The sequence below is a fragment of the Amblyomma maculatum genome, chromosome 3, assembly GCF_055883805.1.
Source record: "Amblyomma maculatum isolate TAMU_Amacu chromosome 3, ASM5588380v1, whole genome shotgun sequence".
NCBI lineage: Eukaryota > Metazoa > Arthropoda > Arachnida > Ixodida > Ixodidae > Amblyomma > Amblyomma maculatum.
In genome coordinates, this window is record NC_139346.1 from 198,665,918 (window position 1) to 198,687,795 (window position 21,878).

Consider the following 21,878-nt stretch of genomic DNA (forward strand, 5'->3'; position numbering starts at 1 on the left):
CCCCCCCTACCTTCTCCTCCCCTCAACCCTTGTTCGGTGCTCTTTCATTCTGTGCAACCATCTTCTTTATCTTTCTCTAACCTGGACCCGCAGCGACTGTTTGCGTCTTGCAGAGAAAGAAGTTACAACCATTGTCACATTGCCATACGTTCTAACTTCTAAAGCTGCCCCATTCTTCGCTTTTCAGGGAGCACAAATTTCTTTTGCCACGCGCTGCTCAAGATATATATACATATTCTTGTTTGTCTGTGCAAGAGCAAAACGAGGGTTCGAACAAACTTCGAAGATATGGTTTGAACATCTTCACGTATGATTTGAGCGGGTGCTACCAAGGCCTTCGCTGCTGGATACAGAAACACAAAAGGAACAATTCGTCGAATATTACAAGAACTTCATCAGCGTACCGGTAATGATCTCCTTGCCGGTGTTCGTCAGCTTCGAGGGTACAGCAGATGGAGTAACTTCGTGCCTTCGCTCTCGCCCTTTTGTCGTTGAAAACTGGGCTCGTATTATATGCAGTCTGAGTTTTCTCTTCTCTTCGGGAACTGTTCCGAAGAGTTTATTTTATGTCGCGTTTTCCGCTACATATTTATGCGTGCTTACGTTCTTTACACAGACCCTGAAACACAGCAGCAAAAAAGGGCTTTTCTGTGCGTTTGCTGCGGCTGTAAAAAACAGATGGTAGTTAACACCGTGAGTGAGTGATGTTAGTTTGAAAGACAGTGTTAGCCATAACAAAGGGTTGTGCGTAATGAGTAATAATCATGTATGCAATGACAAAGCTTGAATAAGGCTTTATTACAATTTTGTTCTTAAACAAAAATTTACTGACGTGCAAATGCAAAACATCACTGCATTTCAGCATTACTCTGATCAATACAAAGTGCAACCAAGGGGCGAAATCACACGCTTTGCAAATACAAAATAAGAATCCATGGGCTTGAAACGGCTAACAAGCTACCTAATATCTCTATTCGAGCCGCATAAAGTATGCAAGCCACCGCGGCAAAAGCGCCCTAAAGTTTTGAGGTCCGTTACCCTCCTTTACCTATACAGGTACATCACGCACGCTGAGAAACGCTGTGACGATATTTTACTAGTGTATACGCGTGTTTCAGCAGAGCGCAAGCATAAAATATGTCTGCGGTTCAGCTTTGGTTAAAAGTATGTCACGATAGCGTCACGCGGCTACACCAGGTAAAACTCATGCCTCAAATCACTCAAGGCCCTCAACAAAGGTTTTTACCCTTTGTTCTTTTGAGTTTTAACTTGACTGTCGTTCAGGACCTGAGATACACACGGTGATCTGGGCATCACACGAAACACATGGCGAAACTCTGCCTTACCTAACGTAGTGAAGCTAACGCTTTAAAACACTAGCTTCAGGGCGGATGACGGAAAAAGCAAACAGCACTGCGGCTATAGTTATAGCCTTCGCTCGGCACAAACGCGCTCTGTACACGTGAAAACAAAGCCTGCACATCATACGTGCCTAGTTTTTATCATCCAAAGAGAGCGAGTGAGAATGCGAAGTTACATCAGCTTCTGCGCCCTGGGAGCTCAAGAGCGCCGGCAAGCGCCACCGAATGCAACGCTACCGCACGGCCGTGCGCCTGCTTCCGCAGCCTTCGAAATAGCCTGGTCACTTAGAAGGTAAGTGCATGCATACATGCATGTTTTTTTTTTTTAAATTTTAAGTTGATATTGAGGCTGAAGCTGCGATCCGACCAGGTTCGGAGGAACGTGGCTGCTACATATTTAATCTGGCCACTTGCGTCCAGTGCGGCGCCCGTGCGTTGTTCCCAAGGGGGATTAAAAAAAACTGATAGAGAAAGGAAGTCGCCTATACCTACCAATGGGCGTAGGTGAAGCTGCGCGGCCATGTTGCCATGGGCACGAAACGGAAGCCGCATCTCGCCTGCCAAGCTTGATGCATTGCCTCACCGGGGTTTTTAATTGTTATGGCATTCGTTGGTGGTAGCTAATGATTAATAAAGGTTATAATAGATATTGTAGAGGTAATGAATCCAAATAGTAACAATTATCACTCATCATGACTGCTAATAATGAGGAAACGACAAATATGTCAAACGACGACTTGTAATGACCGTGACAGATTTTAAGCGAGTAAAAGTGCTTAGCCATGAGTGATAATGACTACGATGATCGACTAAAATGACCGGTCGAAGATCCGCGATGAAGTTCGTCGAACATAAATGGTCCCCGTCTTTTTGACTGCCAACCTTTCCATCGGACAGCCCGCTACCACATACATCGCACATTTGGGTCCTTGGGAAACCTGTTCTGAAAAACGTTGTGACCGTCAGAGGTGAAAGCTCAGACATACTACGAGCTGTCAGCACACGACACGACAGACCAATACGTTTTTAATATGCCCAAAAATTGGTACTTTCAAGTAAAGCGTAATCCCGGAGCCCATTTTCACTCGATTTGTACAGCCGTACGCAACGCTCCAAGAAACCATTTTTCACCGCAACATCCAGAATCCACAGCGCTGACTACGCACATCTGCGGACAGCGCGTATTTTTTTTTTTTTTTCTGCGGCAAGATGGAGGCGCGCAGCTTCAGCTCAGGGGCTTCCCCTCCGCTTCAGCAGTTTCTTTTTTCTACAATTTCTTGGTTATTCCCACCTCAAGAATCTTGCACCGTGTGTCTGGTCGACGTCCCAGGTTTCCTTAATGTCTTTGCTGTCTCAAGTACCAAGTGATGCCGCGGTAACACTCTTGGATGACAATCGTGAAGGTTCTTCGTCGCACCTAACGTTCGTGAGAAGTTGGGAAAAATTCTAATCATGGTGATCTTGCACGAGGGTAATGCTCTGCAACGTACTACCCTCCAATTGAATGAGCACTACCGTCCTAACTGGAAAGATGTACTTTCTAAAAATAGCTCAACTTACCACTGGTTCTCGCCGTTACTCTGCAAAATTTGTACTAATCGAGGTATTTTTATTCAATATAACTGACCGTGGTTCACGAATTCTCATTTTCTCTTCACTCACCACAAGGTTGGAGCGCGAGTCGACTTGAAGAGCTCGGTGAGACACAGCATGCATGGCTACAGCCGCGAGCCATGCTGCCGGCGCCGTGTTTTGACGTCCAGCTTGGGGCCGCAATAGGAAAGAAACGCAATCATGGGTCACTAATTGCGTTCTGCAATAAAGACTAGTGCGCAAACAGGCTATAGATAAAAGGCGTGGAGGGCTAGTGTAGAGTTGTTTTGTTTTCTTCCATTTTACCTCTTACTCGCTCAGTTCTGTCATTGCTGCAGCCACCAATCTGGCAAACATTGGGTAAGCGCACCCCGCGAGAGAGTGATTGGGTCTTTCCGTTAGGTTGTGAAAGTCTAGAGCTTGTTTGGTTCCTGTCTGTACCCTCGCAGGAAATTAACATCTGCTACCTGATCGCTGGGCGAACGCCTGCCGGAGGAAAATAGTCCCGCCAGAAGCCTAATCACTCTGGCTTGTCGCTCTTTTTGGTGGTCCAGTGCTAATCACTCTGGCTTGTCGCTCTTTTTGGTGGTCCAGTGAACGCAATCTTAATTGAAGGATAAGGTATGTCTTAGTCACTCAAGGCCACGTGAGACAAATTTGTAAATATTTTGGCAGCAGAGGCTGTACAGAATCCATTTCGTAATAAATCGGTGTACCAACAATATCCATTTCTTTTCCGCAGTTTGCACGATTTCCACATGACGTTTCCGACACCAGCTCAACTTTGAATCGATTTAGATTTTTGCAACAGAGTTCCTCGTAAATCTATGCGTATATATGACATTATGGGTTTACATAATAAATTATATAGAAACCCGAGGTCATAGCAAACTAAATTGCAGAGCGCTTAGCTAGTACAACCAATTTTGGACCGCTTATTTGATTCGGCATCGCAGTATGATATAGAAAAAGGCGCCCACTTTCTTTTTCTGGCGTGGAAGTGTTGGATGGATGCGCTTTAGTTAAAGAGACACGCGAGTTGAGGAACGGGCGCTGCCCAGGACGTGGCTGGCACACTTATGAGGTCGAAGACTGCCTGATAGTGGAGTCAGGTTAAGTCGTGTTGTCATGCCACAATCCCCCGTCCTTCACTCTTATTGTGGAAGGTGAGGATATCGAGAAATTTGAGAAAACATCAGCTCCAACGAAGCAGTATTTACTGCGGAAACAGTGCTGCAGCATCCCCCCCGCCCCCCCCCCCCCCCATCTGTCCTCTGAGATTGTAATGTTGAAGAAGCCTCTACCTATCAGTTCTAGCAGGTTAACCTTCAGTAGGAGTTTAGCCTCTAATAGCATCACCCTCCAGTATCCCCTTAATAAGGGGCTGCCACACACAGACAAGACAATCCTCGATTCACGCACTCATTTCCATATCTTTCACCCTGCCCTCATATTGCCATTGAATCACGTTCATCTCTTCCTTGTTTGTTATTTACGACTTGGTCCGTTATATTGTTACGGGGATGTACTTAATGTGACAGCACTGCGATGGGCTGAACTGGACGCTAACACTTCGGTAGCCGTGCAGAATCTACTCCCTCAGCGTCGTTCTCTTTTTCAACGCTTCGTCGTGCCCGCGTTCCTCGATCGTCGTCTTTGTCAGTGAGCGCACTTTGGTCCCGCGTTTCCCGGTAACACTACCCCCCTCGGCAAAAGGCACCGTCCCGGTGCGTATTAGGCGTGCGGTGTGGAGGGGGAGTAATATGGCTTGAGGCGGGCGACATGTACAATTTCGGAAGTAGGTGTAGCAGTCGGTGACTTCGGGTGGAGCGGTGCAATCTCATAGGTCACGTCGGTCACTGGGCGTAGTACACGGTAAGGACCCGTGTAGTGGGGCAAAAGTTTCTGACAAAATCCCACACGACGGCACGGAAGCCAGAGCAGCACCAGAGATCCGGGAGGATAGTGCACATCGCGGTGGTGAGCGTCGTAGCGGCGTTTTTGAGCTTCTTGAGAGACGGTGAGATTGTGACGAGCAATCTGGCGAGCAGCGTCGGCTCGGGCGATGGTATCGCGGGCATAGGTTGTGACGGGGCCAGCGGCGGGAAGCAAAGTGTCGAAGGGCAGTAAGGGGTCTCGTCCAAAGAGAAGATAGAATGGAGAGTACCCAGCAGTGTCATGACGCGAAGAGTTATATGCAAAGGTGACAAATGGCAGACTAATATCCCAGTCGCGATGACTGTCGGATACGTACATTGCGAGCATGTCGGTGACTGTGCGGTTAATACGCTCCGTAAGGCCGTTCGTCTGAGGGTGGTACGCAGTGGTGAACTTGTGCCGAACCGAGCAAGAACGAAGTATTTCCTCAACAACTCGGGAAAGGAAACAGCGGCCACGGTCGGTAAGTAGTTGACGGGGAGCACCATGATGTAGTATGACGTCGTACAAAAGGAAGTCAGCAACGTCTGTGGCGCAGCTGGTTGGAATGGCGCGAGTGATCACGTACCGCGTGGCATAATCGGTGGCCACAGCGATCCATTTGTTTCCTGACAAGGACTCGGGGAAGGGCCCTAGGAGGTCAAGGCCAACACGAGAAAATGGCTCAGTCGGGATAGCAATCGGCTGCAGGTGTCCAGGTGGCAGCACAGGGGGTTTCTTCCGGCGTTGACAGAGGTCGCAAGCGGCTACATAACGTTGGACAGAGCGGTAGAGTCCAGGCCAGAAGAAACGCCGGCGCACGCGGTCGTATGTGCGTGAGAGGCCAAGATGACCAGCTGTAGGGGCGTCGTGCATTTGTTCTAGAACGGCAGAGCGTAGGTGTTGGGGAACGACGAGCAAGTTCTCAGCGCCATCAGGTCGCATGTTGCGGCGGTATAGCGTATTTCCATGAAGGAAGAATAGGGCGAGGGAAGAGTCACTGCTGTGTGTGCGGAGGCGGTCGATAAGAGAACTGAGGGTTGGGTCCAAGCGCTGTTCGTCGGCTATGTGAGAAAAGTCCGATATAGAGAACACACAGGGGTCCGACTCGTGGTCAGTAGAGGAAGGGGGATCGACGGGATAACGGGACAGACAGTCTGCATCCTGGTGGAGCCGACCTGATTTGTATACAACGGAAAAGGTATACTCCTGCAAGCGCAGTGCCCAGCGGCCGAGGCGGCCAGCAGGATCCTTGAGGGAAGAGAGCCAACATAGGGCGTGGTGATCGGTAATTACAGTGAATGGTCGGCCAAACAAGTAGGGTCTGAATTTTCCAACGGCCCAGACGAGAGCCAGGCACTCCCGTTCCGTAATAGAGTAGTTCTGTTCTGCTGATGACAGGAGACGACTGGCGTAGGCAATCACGCAGTATTGGCCGCGTTGTCGCTGTGCAAGAATAGCACCAATCCCGTGGCCACTGGCGTCGGTGCGAAGTTCCGTCGGGGCAGACGGGTTGAAATGGGCCAACACAGGAGGATTGGTGAGAACAGCGATGAGGGTGGAGAATGCGTTAGCCTGCTCTGGTCCCCATGAGAAAGGAACGCCTTTCTTCAGGAGATTGGTGAGAGGACGAGCAACAGCGGCAAAGTTTGGGACGAACCGGCGAAAATAAGAGCACAGTCCTATAAAGCTGCGGACATCACGGGGTGAACGGGGAGATGGAAAAGCACTGACAGCACGAACTTTGTCAGGATCGGGTTGCACGCCGGTGGAATTCACCAAATGGCCAAGCACTTTAAGTTCGCGGCGACCAAAACTGCACTTCTTTGAGTTCAGTTGAAGTCCGGCACGGCGAAAAAGTGCGAAGATGGAAGAAAGGCGACGAAGATGGCTTTCGAACGAGGGCGAGAAGACAATCACGTCATCCAAGTAACATAGACAAGTCGTCCATTTGAAGCCGCGGAGTAAGGAGTCCATCATTCGTTCAAACGTAGCAGGGGCGTTGCAAAGTCCAAAAGGCATAACCTTAAATTGGTAAAGACCATCGGGTGTGACAAAAGCCGTCTTCTCGCGGTCTTGTTCGTCAACAGAAATCTGCCAGTAGCCGCTACGAAGGTCGATAGAGGAAAAGTAGCGGGCTCCATGTAAACAGTCCAAGGCATCGTCTATTCGCGGCAGCGGGTAAACATCTTTCCTTGTAATCTTGTTCAGATGTCGATAGTCGACGCAAAAGCGCCAACTGTTGTCTTTTTTTCTAACGAGCACGACAGGAGAAGCCCAGGGGCTGTTCGAAGGTTCGATGATATCGTTGGCCAACATCTTGTCGACCTCCTGCTGGATGACTTGGCGCTCAGAAATGGACACACGATAAGGCCTCCGATGTACAGGTTTTGCATTGCCGGTGTCAATGCGGTGAGTCACAACTGTTGTTTGGCCCAGAGAACCGGCAGCAAAGTCAAAAATGTCGGAGAAGGATAACAAAAGGTTGTGCAGGTCCTGAGCGTGTTCGGGGCTGAGGTCAGAGGCAATCATTGCGGAAATAGGGTCGGTAATTGTGGTGGGGAGTACGGATGTTGGAAGGACGCTTGAATGTGGGCCAGAGTTGAGTGCACAAATGGTGCAGTCTGTGAGAGGAGACAAGGTAGCAAGGGATATTCCTTCGGGGAGAACTTGGGGTGACAGACTGAAGTTCAGGATAGGGAGGTAGGTGTTGTTCTGTGTAACGCGTACGATGAGATGAGGAAGAACGACGTTACGGTCAAGAAAGACCTCGGTGATAGGGCAGGCAACATAGTCACCGTCAGGCACAGGCGGGAAAGGTGACAGAGGTAGGTAAACAGCAGAGTCAGGGGGCAGGCGAGCGAACTCGGTGGAGCGAAGGCGGGGTGTAGATGGAGGATATTCTGAGCAGACAGGTAGGTCCAAACGAAGAAGGCCGCTGGAACAGTCGATAAGGGCAGAGTGGGCCGTTAAAAAGTCAAGGCCGAGGATCACATTGTGAGGGCACTGGTTGAGGACGGTGAACAAAACAGGGATGTGATGACCGGCAAGGGTGACTCGGGCAGTGCACAGCCCAGTGACGGCAGCAGTACTGCCATCGGCAACACGAACAGTGGGCGAAGCGGCGGGGGTCTGTACTTTCTTGAGGCGGCGGCAAAATGATGAGCTCATGATCGAGACTTGGGCACCAGTGTCAATGAGGGCAGAGACGGGAACACCATCCACGAGCAGGGAGAGGAGGTTACAGGGCAAAGAAATGGGCAGAGGATTTCCAGGTCGGGGTACCAATGCAGCGTCACCTCCGGGAGCTGCATCGGCTAGTTTCCCGTGAAGCGGCCGGCAGAGGACGGCGAGGAACTGCGGCTAGGAAGAGGTGAACGGGAACGGCGGGCTGGCGGCGAAGGAGAGCGACTGGACACAGGAGGAGGCGGAGTGGTATCGGTGCGGGGCGGCTCATTACGAGGCGTGAAACGGCGCTGACCGTAATCGGAGTAGCGGTCAACGTAAGGGAAACGTCGAGGTGGTGATGTCCAGCGGCTGCGGCAGTGGCGAGAGATGTGGCCAACACGTGAGCACGTGAAACAGATCGGCCTGTCGTCAGGGGTGCGCCACTCCTCAGGATTGCGGTATCGGTAGCGTGGCGTGTAGGTGTTGCAGGGTGCAGCATGGGCGACCATGGGAGGGATGGGGCTCGAACTGTGGTGTTCCACGTTGTGGCTACAGGGGACGCCCAAGTTAGCAACCTCTTGACGAACGACGGCTTGAATGAGAGATATCGTCGCTAGGTTACTGTCCGGGGAGGGTGGGTTGGGTGCAGCAGGAGCGAGCGCTTCCAGTTCCCGACGCACGATGCGGGTCACATTGTCAGTGTTGGAAGGCTGCCTTAGGGTCGGCAGATCCTCGCACGTGGAGCTAGGGGCAGTGTTGGGGAGCCGATTGAAGCGATGTGCAATGCGTTTGTGTTTGGCCTGCTCGAAATGTCGACAAACTTGCAGAACGGAGTCAACCGTAGAGCAGTCTCGACAGAGTAGAAGATTGAAGGCATCGTCGGCTATGCCTTTGAGGATGTGCCCCACCTTATCAGGTTCTGTCATGTCTTTGTCGACTTTTCTGCAGAGGGCCAGAACGTCTTGTATATACGTAATATAAGGCTCGGTAGATGTCTGGGCACGTGTGGCGAGGTCCCTCTTGGCGGCGAGTTGACGGCCAACCGGTTTTCCGAACAGGTCACGGAGTTTTTGTTTGCAAACATCCCAAGAGGGTATATCTGCTTCGTGTGTTTCGAACCACACGCGTGCCGTGCCAGTAAGGTAGAAAATGACATTGGCCAGCATCAGCGTGGCGTCCCACCTGTTGTGCTGGCTAACACGCTCATAAAGCGAAAGCCAGTCCTCGACGTCGACCTCATCTGTACCGCAGAATGTGCCAGGGTCACGGGGGTGGGCTACGACGACAGTTGGAGTTGCGGAGGTTGATGGAGCCGCGTCGGTTGTCATCGTGACGGTTCCGAGGTGACGGCCGCTGCGTAGATCCAGTGTCAGATTGTGTCGAACCCGCGACCTCCACCAAGATGTTACGGGGATGTACTTAATGTGACAGCACTGCGATGGGCTGAACTGGACGCTAACACTTCGGTAGCCGTGCAGAATCTACTCCCTCAGCGTCGTTCTCTTTTTCAACGCTTCGTCGTGCCCGCGTTCCTCGATCGTCGTCTTTGTCAGTGAGCGCACTTTGGTCCCGCGTTTCCCGGTAACAATATTGAGCACGCCTGGTTCCTCCTGTGAACAATGTTCGTCCAGATTCTGCAATCAAAGCAGCTGGGAAAGAAAGAACGAAAATCAGTGGCGATAAGGTTAAGGAATGGGCAGGGGGAAAAGATACGGACTTTGCATCGCTTTCACTCCTCGCTACCTAACGAGTGGTGATACGAGTTCCACCTGATACTTTTTACCTTCGCTCCTCACTATTTCGCTGCTATGCTAGCTTTATATCTTAATCGCTTTATCACATCCGCAACCGCTTGCAGAACGGACGTCATCTGAGATCCGCTGTGTGGGCGCCCGGGTAAACAAGAAAGCAGAAAACGAAATACCGGCGCCCCGTACGGCGTAGCTGCTCTGCAGTCCTATTATGGGTCATGGGGTTGATGCCAGTTATGCCAACGCCCCTTTGACTAAGAGAAGGCCAGCGCGTTTCCCTTTTCCCTAGTCCTACGTCACGACAGTGAGATCTGGGGATAGATCGACGGCGCCGAGCGCAAGCGTACGCAAGCAAGGCGATCTGGAACGACTCGGCCTGAGTGTGCGTGTTTTTAACCTGTGTTTGCTGTGTTCCTAATCCTTGCTGCATAGGCGCTTTCGAGCAAGATATTTACAATGTCTGAGTGTTGTTGTGCGCTAAACTGTCGCTCTAACTATGCCAATGGATCCAAACCGTAAGTGTACAAGTTTCCGTCGGACTCGGCTCCTCAAAATGCAGCGTGGACAAAGGCTTTGTCGTGGAAAAACTTGTTACCGGTGAAGTGCACTGTGGTAAGAAAGCGTTCCTGTTTGCTTCCTAATACTCGTGCTGCTATTTAAGACTATTTGATTTAGCACAGTGTATTAAAGCGTAGGCGTGCCCATATCGAGCACACAATTTGGACAGCACAGCTATTAATAATCGAGCAGCATTCGCCCTGTTTTAAATGCGGAACAAAATTATTTTGCAACCTAAATTATTTTCTTATAGAAAACATTTTATCTCGTTAGTGTCCACGTGATCGTGGTTGCCGTAGTAAATGACTGGTTTAAACTCATGGCAATCGCTGCCCCCAGTTTAAGCAGTTTTTTTTTTTATATTTACGTTACAGCTTTGTGACCAGCACTTCCGTGAAAGCGACCTCGTATTCACGACAAGCTACACCGATTGTCGTTAAGTTCGCCGTTCTGAGTAGTATCTCTGCCTACCATTCTTAGCTTTATCTATCCATCTAACAATAAATGTGCTCTCAGACGAATGTTGTGCCTGTCTTAATGTTTATTCAAGTAACTCTGAATGAAGGTGGAAATGTCCTCGCAACTTCATTTCTGCCATTGAAATAAATGCCAGGTGGGTACTGTCAAGTTTCTCATATACTTTAAAAGACTGGCAATATTAGATAACACAGGTAACACAAGTATAATCCTTTTCATCGCTAGCACTAAAAATTTCGAGAGTTAGCAGAGTTGAATAAAAAAAAAAAACGCACATCGTAGGGTGAAGCCGACTTTCAGTATGATCTCAGTACGATGACGTCACATAAGCTTACACTGGCCATGTAGTAGTCTAGGTGGTGTAGGTTATGCCCGCCGGTCTCGACGTCGGCGTAGACGAGATCACGTTTTGCTTACCAGCGTTCGGCTTTCGAACGATGGTAAGCAAAACGACGTTCGAAGGCGTTATAGCGATGGAATTGAGCGATAACAGCGACGATGCACACCTTCAGCTCTTCGAACTGTCGCCTTCGAGGAAATTCGTCCTAGGAAGACGGCGCTGACGCGATAGCGTAGGGATACACCGCGCGAAGCTGTTGTCACTAGCCTCCTGTTGAATTGCGTAGTTGAACCAATATTTGGCGCGTGTAAATAAATATTGTTGCACACAACCGATCGGTGGACTCTCTATCTCCATGTCTTATAGTTGGCCATTTTACAAATGATGCGCGCTTTAGCGCTGCTCATTTTATCTATGCACATCACCCAGATATGAGATATATTCCTGATTTGGGGAACTTCTTTTAACATCTAGCTACGGCTATGGTGGAGCAACTTCCGATAAATTTAACACGGCTCACCCTCCTGTCTCTTGCAACATCCCCATCTAACACGGCTCACATTCATTTCCATATTTTCGTCATTCTGCAAATCAAATAATATGGGTGGGGTGCTATGCATGCAGGCAACAAAGTAGTGTGAGCGTTGGAAAAAATATTTCATATAGCTGCGTCTGTGAAACGCACACGATTTCAAGTAAAAATAAAGTCTCCGAACCACATCGAGCATTACGCAATAGGATGCCGCTTGGGCAGGTCCCTGGTCCGTAGGAAATCAAGAACGCAGGAAATGACACGTAATCATGAAAAAGCTAACGGACCCGCATCACTTGATTTACTACCTGTTTTATTCAAAGCTCGCCACTTTCTAGAATAAAAAGGTTGTATATGAAGGAATTAGAATGATCTCACACAGAAATGAAGAAAATAAGTAAGTATATAAATGAAACACGATGCTTAAATAAAGCGGCTAGCCGAGCCTAACACGTGTACATTGGTTAACGTGTTTATGAAACCAGGACTTTAAAGCAATCACTCTGTTCCCTTCTGAACAAAATGTCTAACATTTTTGCATGTTGATTTACTCAAGCGCGTGGCACCCAGAATAATTCGCGTGGTGGAAGTCGACGCTGCGCCCATGCTAATCGCATCGTCCGTGTATTGTTTATTGGTCGGTTTATTCAACATGCGGAGAGTATGTTTTACATGTTATCCAACTATGCAGCGGATGCGCCTATAACAAGGAAACTGTGTCCCTATAAGCAATACGCGTTTTATGCTGCTTTATAATCTGCTTATGGCTGCCGACTGGATGAAAAAGGTGTTTAATTGTAAGGAATCGTCGCCATTAAACACAGCTGGGAAATGCAGATACTGGTAGAAGGAGGGGCGAAGTTTAAAATGACTGGTATCAGCGAAATGAAAAAGAGATTCCATTCGTAGTGTTTGATAAGCTGCCTGTTCGCAAATTTCAAAAAGGCTTAGAGCACTAAACTCTCCGTGGTATTGATGGAAGCTGTTTGTCGACGCTGAGCCGAAACGGGTGATAAGCTTTCTTCTCAGTGTCAGTTTCAGCTGCTCTTTCTGAGTTTTTTTTTTTTTTTTTTTCAGACGATAGTTTCTGTTTGCCCTCATCGGAAGGCTTTCAAATAAACTGTGTCGCCTACCGCTAAATTTAATTTTAGTGCTTGAGCACAGCATGGGCTATCGAAATTCAAAAGCCGCGGTGTGTCAAAATATGTGTCGGCCGAGCAATAGCCGCTCCATCTTTCAAATCTACTTGAATGGCACACCTCTCGCACAAGAAGATGGTTTTAGGCTGGTCAGCTGGCAGCGTACACAGCATTACCTGCTCTTTTGGAGCTGGTGGCCGGCAATATATCTTGTTGCCGCACTAGTGGAACGAATGGCTCGATTACGAAAATAATGGTCTCATTCGTACATCTACGCCACTTAGTGCGCCGCACTAAGAACTGCGTGGCCGCAAGCTGTACCAGAGATGGAAGGACAGTATGCGACAGTTGCTACCACTATTGGAAATGATCCAGCGTAAACATGCTTATATTTAATCTTCAATCAAAGTTGGCCGCGGCAAGCGAATTATTCTAGTCAAGTTACGAGCTCGATGCCACGTGCAGTTCACCCAGCGAAGACACTGTGTAAAATAAATATTGTCTTACCAGTACTTTCACTGTGTGTGGCTGCAGTTCCTATAAAGTGCAAGTAGAAATCACTCACCAAAATAAAAGACACATCATGTTTGTTCAAGTCAGTACGCCGAAAACTAAGCAAAGATCCACAAGCCAAACAAACCAAAATAACCTAAGGTAAACATAGATAACAAGGTTAACCAAACTAAGTGAAAGTAAACATAGCTAAACATGAAAAACCAAAACAGTGGGGACACGTCCCTTATAAAAATGGGAACATCCTTTGAGTTCAATGTGAACTCAAAAAAGTCAGAAGGAAGCAACTTCCTCTGAACTGAGAATTGGCTACTGATTTTGAATTCACAGTGAATTAACTTTCTCTGACCATCCTGTGAATTTCCTGTGAATTTCCTTTGAGCTCCCAGGGAACAGACCGTTGTCAGTTTGAGTTGAGTTCACAGGCAGTGGCCAATTATTGGTTCAAAGGAAGTTCGAAGGAATGATGACTATGGGATATTTGGTGGATGTTCGAAGGAAGTAGGTTCAGACTGAAACATTTGTTTGTATGAGCTTATATTTATTTGAATAGATGTACTTCCTCTGTTTAGGCCTTGCAATTAGGCCTGCTTTCGAAGACCCTGCGACAAAAAATTGGATCACTGTCCACAATCCCAGTGCAAACTTGCGCAACTGCCGGTGACCACCTTGGCTAGTACTCCATTGAGCAAGCAGGTGTAGGCTGCAAAAAGAAAAAAAAAAACATTAGAAGCATGACTGCAATGAACAAGCTAGAGTCCATCCAGCCTTCCTCAGCTTTTGTAAATTAAATATACAGAGCACGGACAGTGTGAGCGCCATGCAGGCACCACAGCATTATGCATTAAGGCAAGCATTATGGCCCTGACCATCACTGAAAAGTCAGCTGTTTGGACAATATTTCAGAATGCTCTTGCATCACATGCACAGGCTATGAGCTCGAGGACTTACAGATAACAGCATCCAATTTTGGGCAGCCCAGTGCCTTTTTTGGAGCTTGTTCCTTGCGGGCATTGCAGACACGGCCATAGAGTGAGCTTTCTTCCAGTTCTTCGGGTGAGAACACAACCCGCACCAAGTTACACGCAAACTTTGTTGCTTGATTGCCCGCACTGAGTTTCATGCGGTCAATCAACTGCTGATTTACCATAATATTGCTGCCAATGTGCACCTGCAAGAACAAAAAGCAAATATTAGTACTATGACCAGTATTGTAACATGCAACAATATCCCTTGATATGCAATAAGAAAATGAAGGGGCTTTACAAACAACGAAAAACTTAGACCAGCTTAAGAACATTCAAAGAAACCCCAAAATGCATAATTAAGGTCATTTGTTTGCAAGTAAAAATACACATTCAAGAAGCCGTACTTTAACATGTACAACAATGAAGGCATACGAAAACTATTGGATGTTTTTGACACCTTCCCGAGCGGTGTTTTGATCTAATTTTGAATCAGGCCAAACATCTTTTAACATTTTTATTAGTGTAACCTGACAATTGTGTAATATGTATTTAAAGTAACTAGCCAAAAAGAGGGCACATAATGCCCCGCAAAGGATTGAGCGCTAATAGTGCATTGCTATAGCAGAAGAAAAAACAAGAAATAAGAGATTTTTTAACGACCTAATTTATGCTTGCATTTCAACAATAAAAAAAAAAAACAGATTTTAAGTCAGAAAATAAAGGGATTTACTCATCATTAACATTGCAAAGGCCATTAAAAGCCAGTTTAGACAGAGCACAGTGCCCACATTGTCACCTCCTGTTTAAAAATACTAACATCCTTTTCGTACATCAGAAGCTCAACCAATTAAAAAAACTGCCAATGAAGGTTTAGCAAAAGCATGCACTCCCTGCTCTGTATGTGCTACTTTGAGGTAACATTTAGTTTCCAGCTTACACAGGTAGCTTTCATAATTTAACCCCTCAAGCGCTTTGGACAAGCAGCTCGTCCTTGCAAAGATGCCCTCAAGCCATTTTGGACGAGTGCTTGTCCTTGCAGGATAGATCCTCACCCTGAGAGTTTTAGGCGAGTACAGCGCTCCTCTGTGGCTTAGGTCATGCGCCATTTGACAGATGGCACCACTGACCCGTTAAGTGCTTTTTGTTCTACCGCTTGAAAGCCTTTTAAGCAGCCTTAATGAGAAAAATGGTGCCTGGTAGAGGCAACGCATGCACTGTTGGCCCGTCATCGCGGGAAAGAAGCTTTTCTTCGTTGCCATCCTAGCCATCCGAAGATGGCTCAGACACCAATTTTTGCAGTGTTATGGGAAGTGAAGACGACAGTGATGACATGAGTAGTTCTTCCGACGAAGATGATGACAGCTCAGACGATACTATTGCGAGTTCTGTGTCAGTGGATGAAAATTGACAACATTCCGATGAAACCCCCTGGGCTTCCATTCTTGGTCATCCCTTGTAAAACATTTCCAGTTACCTCGCTATATGTTACTCGACTAGATTGCTGCTTATTGGCGGGCAGTTGATTTTTCAAGTAATGAGCAATAAACTTCACTGCGCTCATTTGACTTAGTTTCTGGTTCAAATATTTTTGTCTCGGATACCTCCTTTTTTATTACACTACCAATAGAAACCAGCAGTAAAAATAAAAACTAAAGGGACACTTAAGCGCCGCCTTTAAGGGTACGATGCGACCAGTGTAGGCTACCACCCAGCATATAAAGCCCTGCTTTAACCAAGCTGTATCAACATGTCTGCGTAGCCTAGGTGTAGCAAGCCTGACTCAGCATTGAAGAGCACTGGAATGTTGATTCGTATTTCACCTTCCCACCTCAAATGAACGACCGGAGTTAGCAGCTCCTCCTAACTTTTGGATATCATGTGGTCTCGTTAAGCCACACAAATCATCGAAGAATGTGTGTTCGGCCATGCCACTTGCCAGCGCCATGCTCTTGATGTTTCACTCACAACACAGACAAATTTTCATGTAATGGGGCCTTTAACGATATCGTAATTATAAGCAATTTTAGCTAGAAATCTCGAAATAATAGTGCTCAAGGGGTTAAAGTGAAATTGAACTATTGTTGGATCAGCTTAAGAAGCCACAACTCCTTCTCAAAGGAGACCCTCCTGGCAATACCATGGTGGTTAATTGCCTTCGACTTGCCGGAGTGACATTGCAGGTGGCTGTCAGGTGCAAGTGGATTATATGCACATTAGCTTGAATACCATGATGACTGGCCCAAGTCGCTCAAATGACTGATTAGAGGAGCACCAGCTGCGTCATTCGAGTTGTAGTGCAAAAAGATGGCCTTCCGAGATCGATAACCTAAGAAATTGCTGAATATTAAACAAGCTAATGGAAATCTCTTTTCTGATGAAAAGGGCTTTGCTATAGCCCAAGCGAAGTATGCTCAACAGGAAGCGTAAACAAAAGTAACCTTGCACTTCCGATCACTACAGCTTTCACAAAAACTCTTCCAAATCAATATACACACGAATGAAGTAACAGTCACTAAAATGAAAGGAAGCAGTTGGGATTTTTTTTCATGGTTGTTTTGACGAATTTAAGAAAATAGCACTGTCTGTCTTTCGTCGTTTCTATCAAATTGACATTCATTTAAAAATATCATTATGCTACTAATTATGCAGCCTGTGAGCCCAGCCTCATAAACAGCATCCCAGCCAGGGCAGCCACTTTTCAGTGGAGCCGAAACGCAAGGTGCCCGTGTGCTCTGTGTTGTCGGTGCACGTTAAAGCACCCCAGGTGGTCGAAATTTCCAGAGCCTTGCACTACAGTATCTCCCATAGCCTGAGTCGCTTTGGACATTAAACCCTAAGAGCCAACCAATCATAAAGAGCATTGCTTCTTGCCTATCTCTGAATTCAGTGACTGCTGACTTCATTCACATGGATAATGAGCTCCTCGTTTCCCTATCCCTGCACACTTCTCAATGGAAGTGCATGACTTGTGGCAGTGCTATCATAAAGCTAGAACCAAGTTCTTGTGTGACCCTTAAAAAAGTTTCATCGAGAAAGGCAGTAATGAGCACAACCATGCAGACACTAGACTAAAGCAACTAACCTGAGCCTCGGTTGGCAGCACAACTGCTTGTGTTGTACACGCAGCATTATTAACGGATTCCGTCAGCTGATTGACCAGCTCAGCAACATCTGAAAAAACAAAAAAGGAAAGCTGGAACAAAACATACTATTTCATCACTAGCAGCAGCAGCCCATGTAACATTCACCACAGGAGAAAAGCCTTTTCTTTGCCCTTGACTGCATGACCAACCATTTTCTGTCACCAAATGAGCCATTCAAAATTTAGCTGCTAGACACTGGCATCACTCACACACTCAAGGCGCCCTATCAGCGGTACATAATCTAGGGGATGCTGATAGCAATTGATGAAGCCAATGCTGACATCCCACTTCTGATCTCTTTGTTCGCTGTGGAAATACCTGGATTGAATTAACTGTGGAGGACGTTGTAACTACAGTGCAACTGACGGGTGCTGCTATTGCTTAGAATGAATCCATGGGTGCGAATGATGATGCCGAGATAGCTGTGAGCGCTTTAACAGAAGTTAGCCAGATCACATCCCTGAAACAGTTTGTCGGTAGCAAGGGCCTTGAAGAGGTCAGCATGCAATATACATGTATGGCGGCAGCAATACGCCATACATTTGGACAAAGGCTGACACTCGAGTGTGTAGCTGATACTCGATGGCCCATGCTTCACCTATCTCGTGTGTCTTTCGTGTCGACATTTGCTAACATGGTGTAGTGACCGAGTTAAGTTAGGCAGATTACTGAGCCAGGTGCCGAGCTTGGACAAGCATAAATTTCCGGTTGTGAAAAAAAAAAAAGAACACCACCTAAGTGACCAAAATGGCACAGGAAAATGAAGCGCATGCCATAAGGATTCCAAGGTCCAAGACAGGACGAGGCCACATATGATAATTTCATACAAATTTAGATTTTTTGCTGTCCCTCCTGCGCTCATTCTAGATGCACCTCATCATTTGCAGGAGACTCTGAGGTTAAAATCTGAGGGAATCAAGGGTTCCATTCAGATACGCCATCCACAGTAATGCAAGAGCACCACAGACCTGCCGCAGCCATCTGGCTACAACTTATACCCCGTGAATGTGTTTGAACCTAATGCAGCTCTCCAGGTTCACTGGAGCGTTGTTGTCACCGACCACTCCAGAACAGAAAGGAACCCAAACCCGCGCCCGTTTTTCGGCCTCGGCTTGAGCAGCACAAATCAGCACAGATGCTCACCTTGAGTGGCATTTGTTTACCATGCATTTTCATGCAGCTATCACATACGACAACAGGCTCAATCTCAGATGCATGCCGATCCCAAGCAATGACATGTGACACGCAAGTCACTGTAACACAAACAAAGCATGCTTGCAGAGCAGGAGTGGCAGCAGTTCATCTGCTACGTGCACTGCAAGCATGGTGGTTGGTGGCGTCATGCAGCAGCGCCACGGTGTAGCTGAGCACTACTGTACACCACCTGTAATGTGTCGCAAAGACAACTGCAGGAGGAACACCAATCCTAATCCTCAGTGTAGGGGGAACCTTATTGCAGCAACATAATCTTACTGGTGCTTTTACTAGGACGTGCTACAGACCAAGATGTCTTATTCATTTAAGAGTTAGCACTTGAATTTGTTATGCTTTACGTAGCATCTGGTGACACAGCAAATAATTTCAGTTTCATGACAATGGAGATCAGCATTCCAATGGCTTCAGAAAAAAGCGATCACATACCAAGCATCTGACGTGCTTCATCTCTTGCGGCCTTATATTTCTTCATTCTTTTTTTTTTTGCAGACCCCACTTCATCCTCAAGCTCCAGGACTCTCTTTTTTGCATCTGTTGGCTTAGACATTTTGTCACAGCTGCAGCTTTCCTGCAAAACGACATGTGGCAAGGTCTATTCACTAAATTGTATTTGCACTCAAATGCATCATACAAAAATTATTCAGTATAACGCATTGTGCAGATATCTGGTTCCACACATGAGATTAGCAAAATAGTGACCAAATGATGACCACTGACAAGAGAAACGTAGCATGGACACTGTTTAGGGTTCAAAGCAACACTTCTTAAGGAGGAACATTAGCCCTTGAGCAAACCTTGGCACATAAAAGGACATGGTAATGTTTAACTGCGAGCTGACACCATCCAGCATCACTACTGCTCAAGTGGGCAGAATGCCCACTTGAGCAGTAGTGGACAAAACAAAGGATGCATTTCCAGAAAAACAGTTTGAGCTCCCACGCATACCGTAAAACATAGCCACTCTGCTTTATGGTAGGTTCATGGTGTTTTATGTCCCAAAGCGACTTAAGCTATAGCGATGAGGGATGCCGTAGTGGTGGGCTCACCTGGGGTTTTTTAATGTGCAAATGACATCATACAGTACACAGTCAACTTGCATTTCACCTCCACTGAAATGCGTCCATGAATGCTGGGATTGTACCCATGCACAGTCGTGAGCTTTATGAAAGGGAGCATGCGATCCCGTGGCAGATAGCCTCATCCAGAAGTAGTGGCAAAGTGCAACGGCAGCATTGAAAATGAAGTGGAGAGAGCGGTGCCCTTCCACCTGTTGGCCATACCCCACGCACTGGGAGCAACTTTTATATCGGCAGCTAAAAATCATTGCAGCATTATGCTGTTGGTAACTGATATCACTGCTTGCTTTGCTATGCTCTGACCTAGCAACCCAGCGTAGGCTGGTAACTCAGGCAAAAGCGGCAGCCCAGGCCACTGGAGTCTTAGAATGGAGACTCCACACACTGCCTCCCCACCACACACACTTTTTTTTCCCCTTTTTTTAATAAAGTTTTCTCTCTCTGCGCGAAATCTGAGGAATGGCTGGTAGCGAAGAAAGGAAGCATGTTTGACGCTTCAATAAAAAGAAACAAACAAATGAATATGAAAGTAAATGAATGCGGCAACACGTTAGGCGCTTTTATCTGCTTAAACTTCAGTCGCCTGCAGCTGTGAAAGCGTCCGTTTCGCTGCTACACTACCAATTGTCTCGGAAAGAGCACCCTGGGCATCTTTAAAACTTGTTCTAAATCAGCTTCAATAATCAAGGAGCTGCCATTCTCCATGCCGCACCGTTCCGAGACGACGATGCGGGCAGGGTGTTTTTTTTTTTTTCTTTTTTTTTATAGAGCCCAAATTGGGAAGCCTACTCCTGTTATCACGAAACACCGAGAATTGCCATTTGCTGTGTAAACAGGGAGAATCAGGTCCACGTAACGACAGCAGCCGCGTTTATTCTACTTATTTCCGCAAATTCAGTTCATTATGCATTTTTGTTTTAATTTCACGCAATTCCCGGAATCAACTGTCTACCTCTTTCACCATGTGCACTACTGTCCTACTGTCACCTGCCGGTTAACACAATGCGGTCGTAATGCGGGCATGTAAACGACTTCGCGAGACGACTCACCGCGAGTAGCAAAGGAAGGTGTTTCACAGGTAAACATTATTAAGACACGAATACGAAAAGAGACAAGAGACGTTTGACTACTTACCCACTCCGAGAATGAACGTAGGAGAGTACGACCCCTCCTTCCACTGGGCATGTAGTACTCCTTGGTTTGGAATAATCTTCCAGTATTTTGGATTATCCATCAGTTTCGCCTGCAGTTCTTTTGATTGTAGGTTTCTTACAGGGTATACGTCCCACTTCTGAGCGGTCGCTCATTTAACCAAGACATGATCGGCCATTTGCACTACTCACGCCAAGAAAACACGACGAGCACAACGAACGCGAACAATCAACTTCCTACGGTCATGAAACACATAGTGAAGCATGCCGCCGGCTGTTTTCACGAAAACGATAGCGCTAGAGTCTCAAGCGCCATTGCAAACTTTTAAATGCATTTTTGCAAACTTCACAAACTTTCAAAATAAAACTTATAATTTATAAACAACCTAAAATGTTTGTTTTTTTAGTAGTAATATGTGATGCGTAACAAAACACAAAATAATTTAAGCAAATTATTGCCACAAGCAGCTGCAGCGCCCTTTTTTTTTGCTGCGGAATTCTTGTGCTGCATGTCAATCTTCATTGGTTTTACTCGCCGTGAGAACGTTGGTTTTACTGGCAGTATTCGTAAAATGCCACCACGGTAAAAGCGTACTTGCGCGACGTCAACGTCGCGCCGTACCGAAGTGCACTAAATCACGATGGAAGCAGGCCGCGCTTGCTAACAGCGTCGCCCTTGGCGTCGCTGCGAGCCAAGAGTTGCCAGGCTAGCCACCATAGCCAGGATGCAATGCCGACGCAAATACTGACGAACCCTGCCAGCCCTGCGCCGAGCTTTGTTGCGTACCGTGTCAGAGTGCTGAAGCAGCGGTCACGGATGTATGTACATGCCGTCTCGCGCATGCATCGCCATCGAACCAGCGGGCTGCGAAAGCGATGAATTAGAACCACCTGGCATTCTTTAACATGTATGAAAATTCTTGAATGTATTATATTTTATCTTAAAAAATTCAGAGGGGCAAAAAATAGACCAAGC

At 47.1% G+C, this 21,878-nt stretch overlaps 1 protein-coding gene across 1 annotated transcript; it reads right to left on the reverse strand.

Moving 5' to 3' along the window:
- Positions 1 to 13,869: 13,869 nt before the first annotated feature.
- Positions 13,870 to 21,068, reverse strand: LOC146197385 (uncharacterized). The gene is made up of 5 exons (XM_084599195.1): positions 20,886 to 21,068; positions 19,102 to 19,243; positions 17,400 to 17,488; positions 14,301 to 14,520; positions 13,870 to 14,052 (listed from the first exon to the last, which is right to left on the reverse strand). Exons 1-5 carry the CDS (start codon positions 20,934 to 20,936, stop codon positions 13,970 to 13,972), a joined length of 585 nt encoding a protein of 194 aa, XP_084455321.1. The 5' UTR covers positions 20,937 to 21,068; the 3' UTR covers positions 13,870 to 13,969.
- Positions 21,069 to 21,878: the final 810 nt, after the last annotated feature.

Bases quoted from the DNA above. Each gene is read 5' to 3' on its own strand.
- LOC146197385 (XM_084599195.1), bottom strand. From the start codon at position 20,936: ATGCCCAGTGGAAGGAGGGGTCGTACTCTCCTACGTTCATTCTCGGAG. The intron at 17,489-19,101 runs GTATGTGATCGC...TTGTTTTTTCAG, and splicing joins TGAAGCACGTCAGATGCTTG to ATGTTGCTGAGCTGGTCAAT. The intron at 14,521-17,399 runs GTTAGTTGCTTT...TTGTTCTTGCAG, and splicing joins TGCTGCCAACCGAGGCTCAG to GTGCACATTGGCAGCAATAT.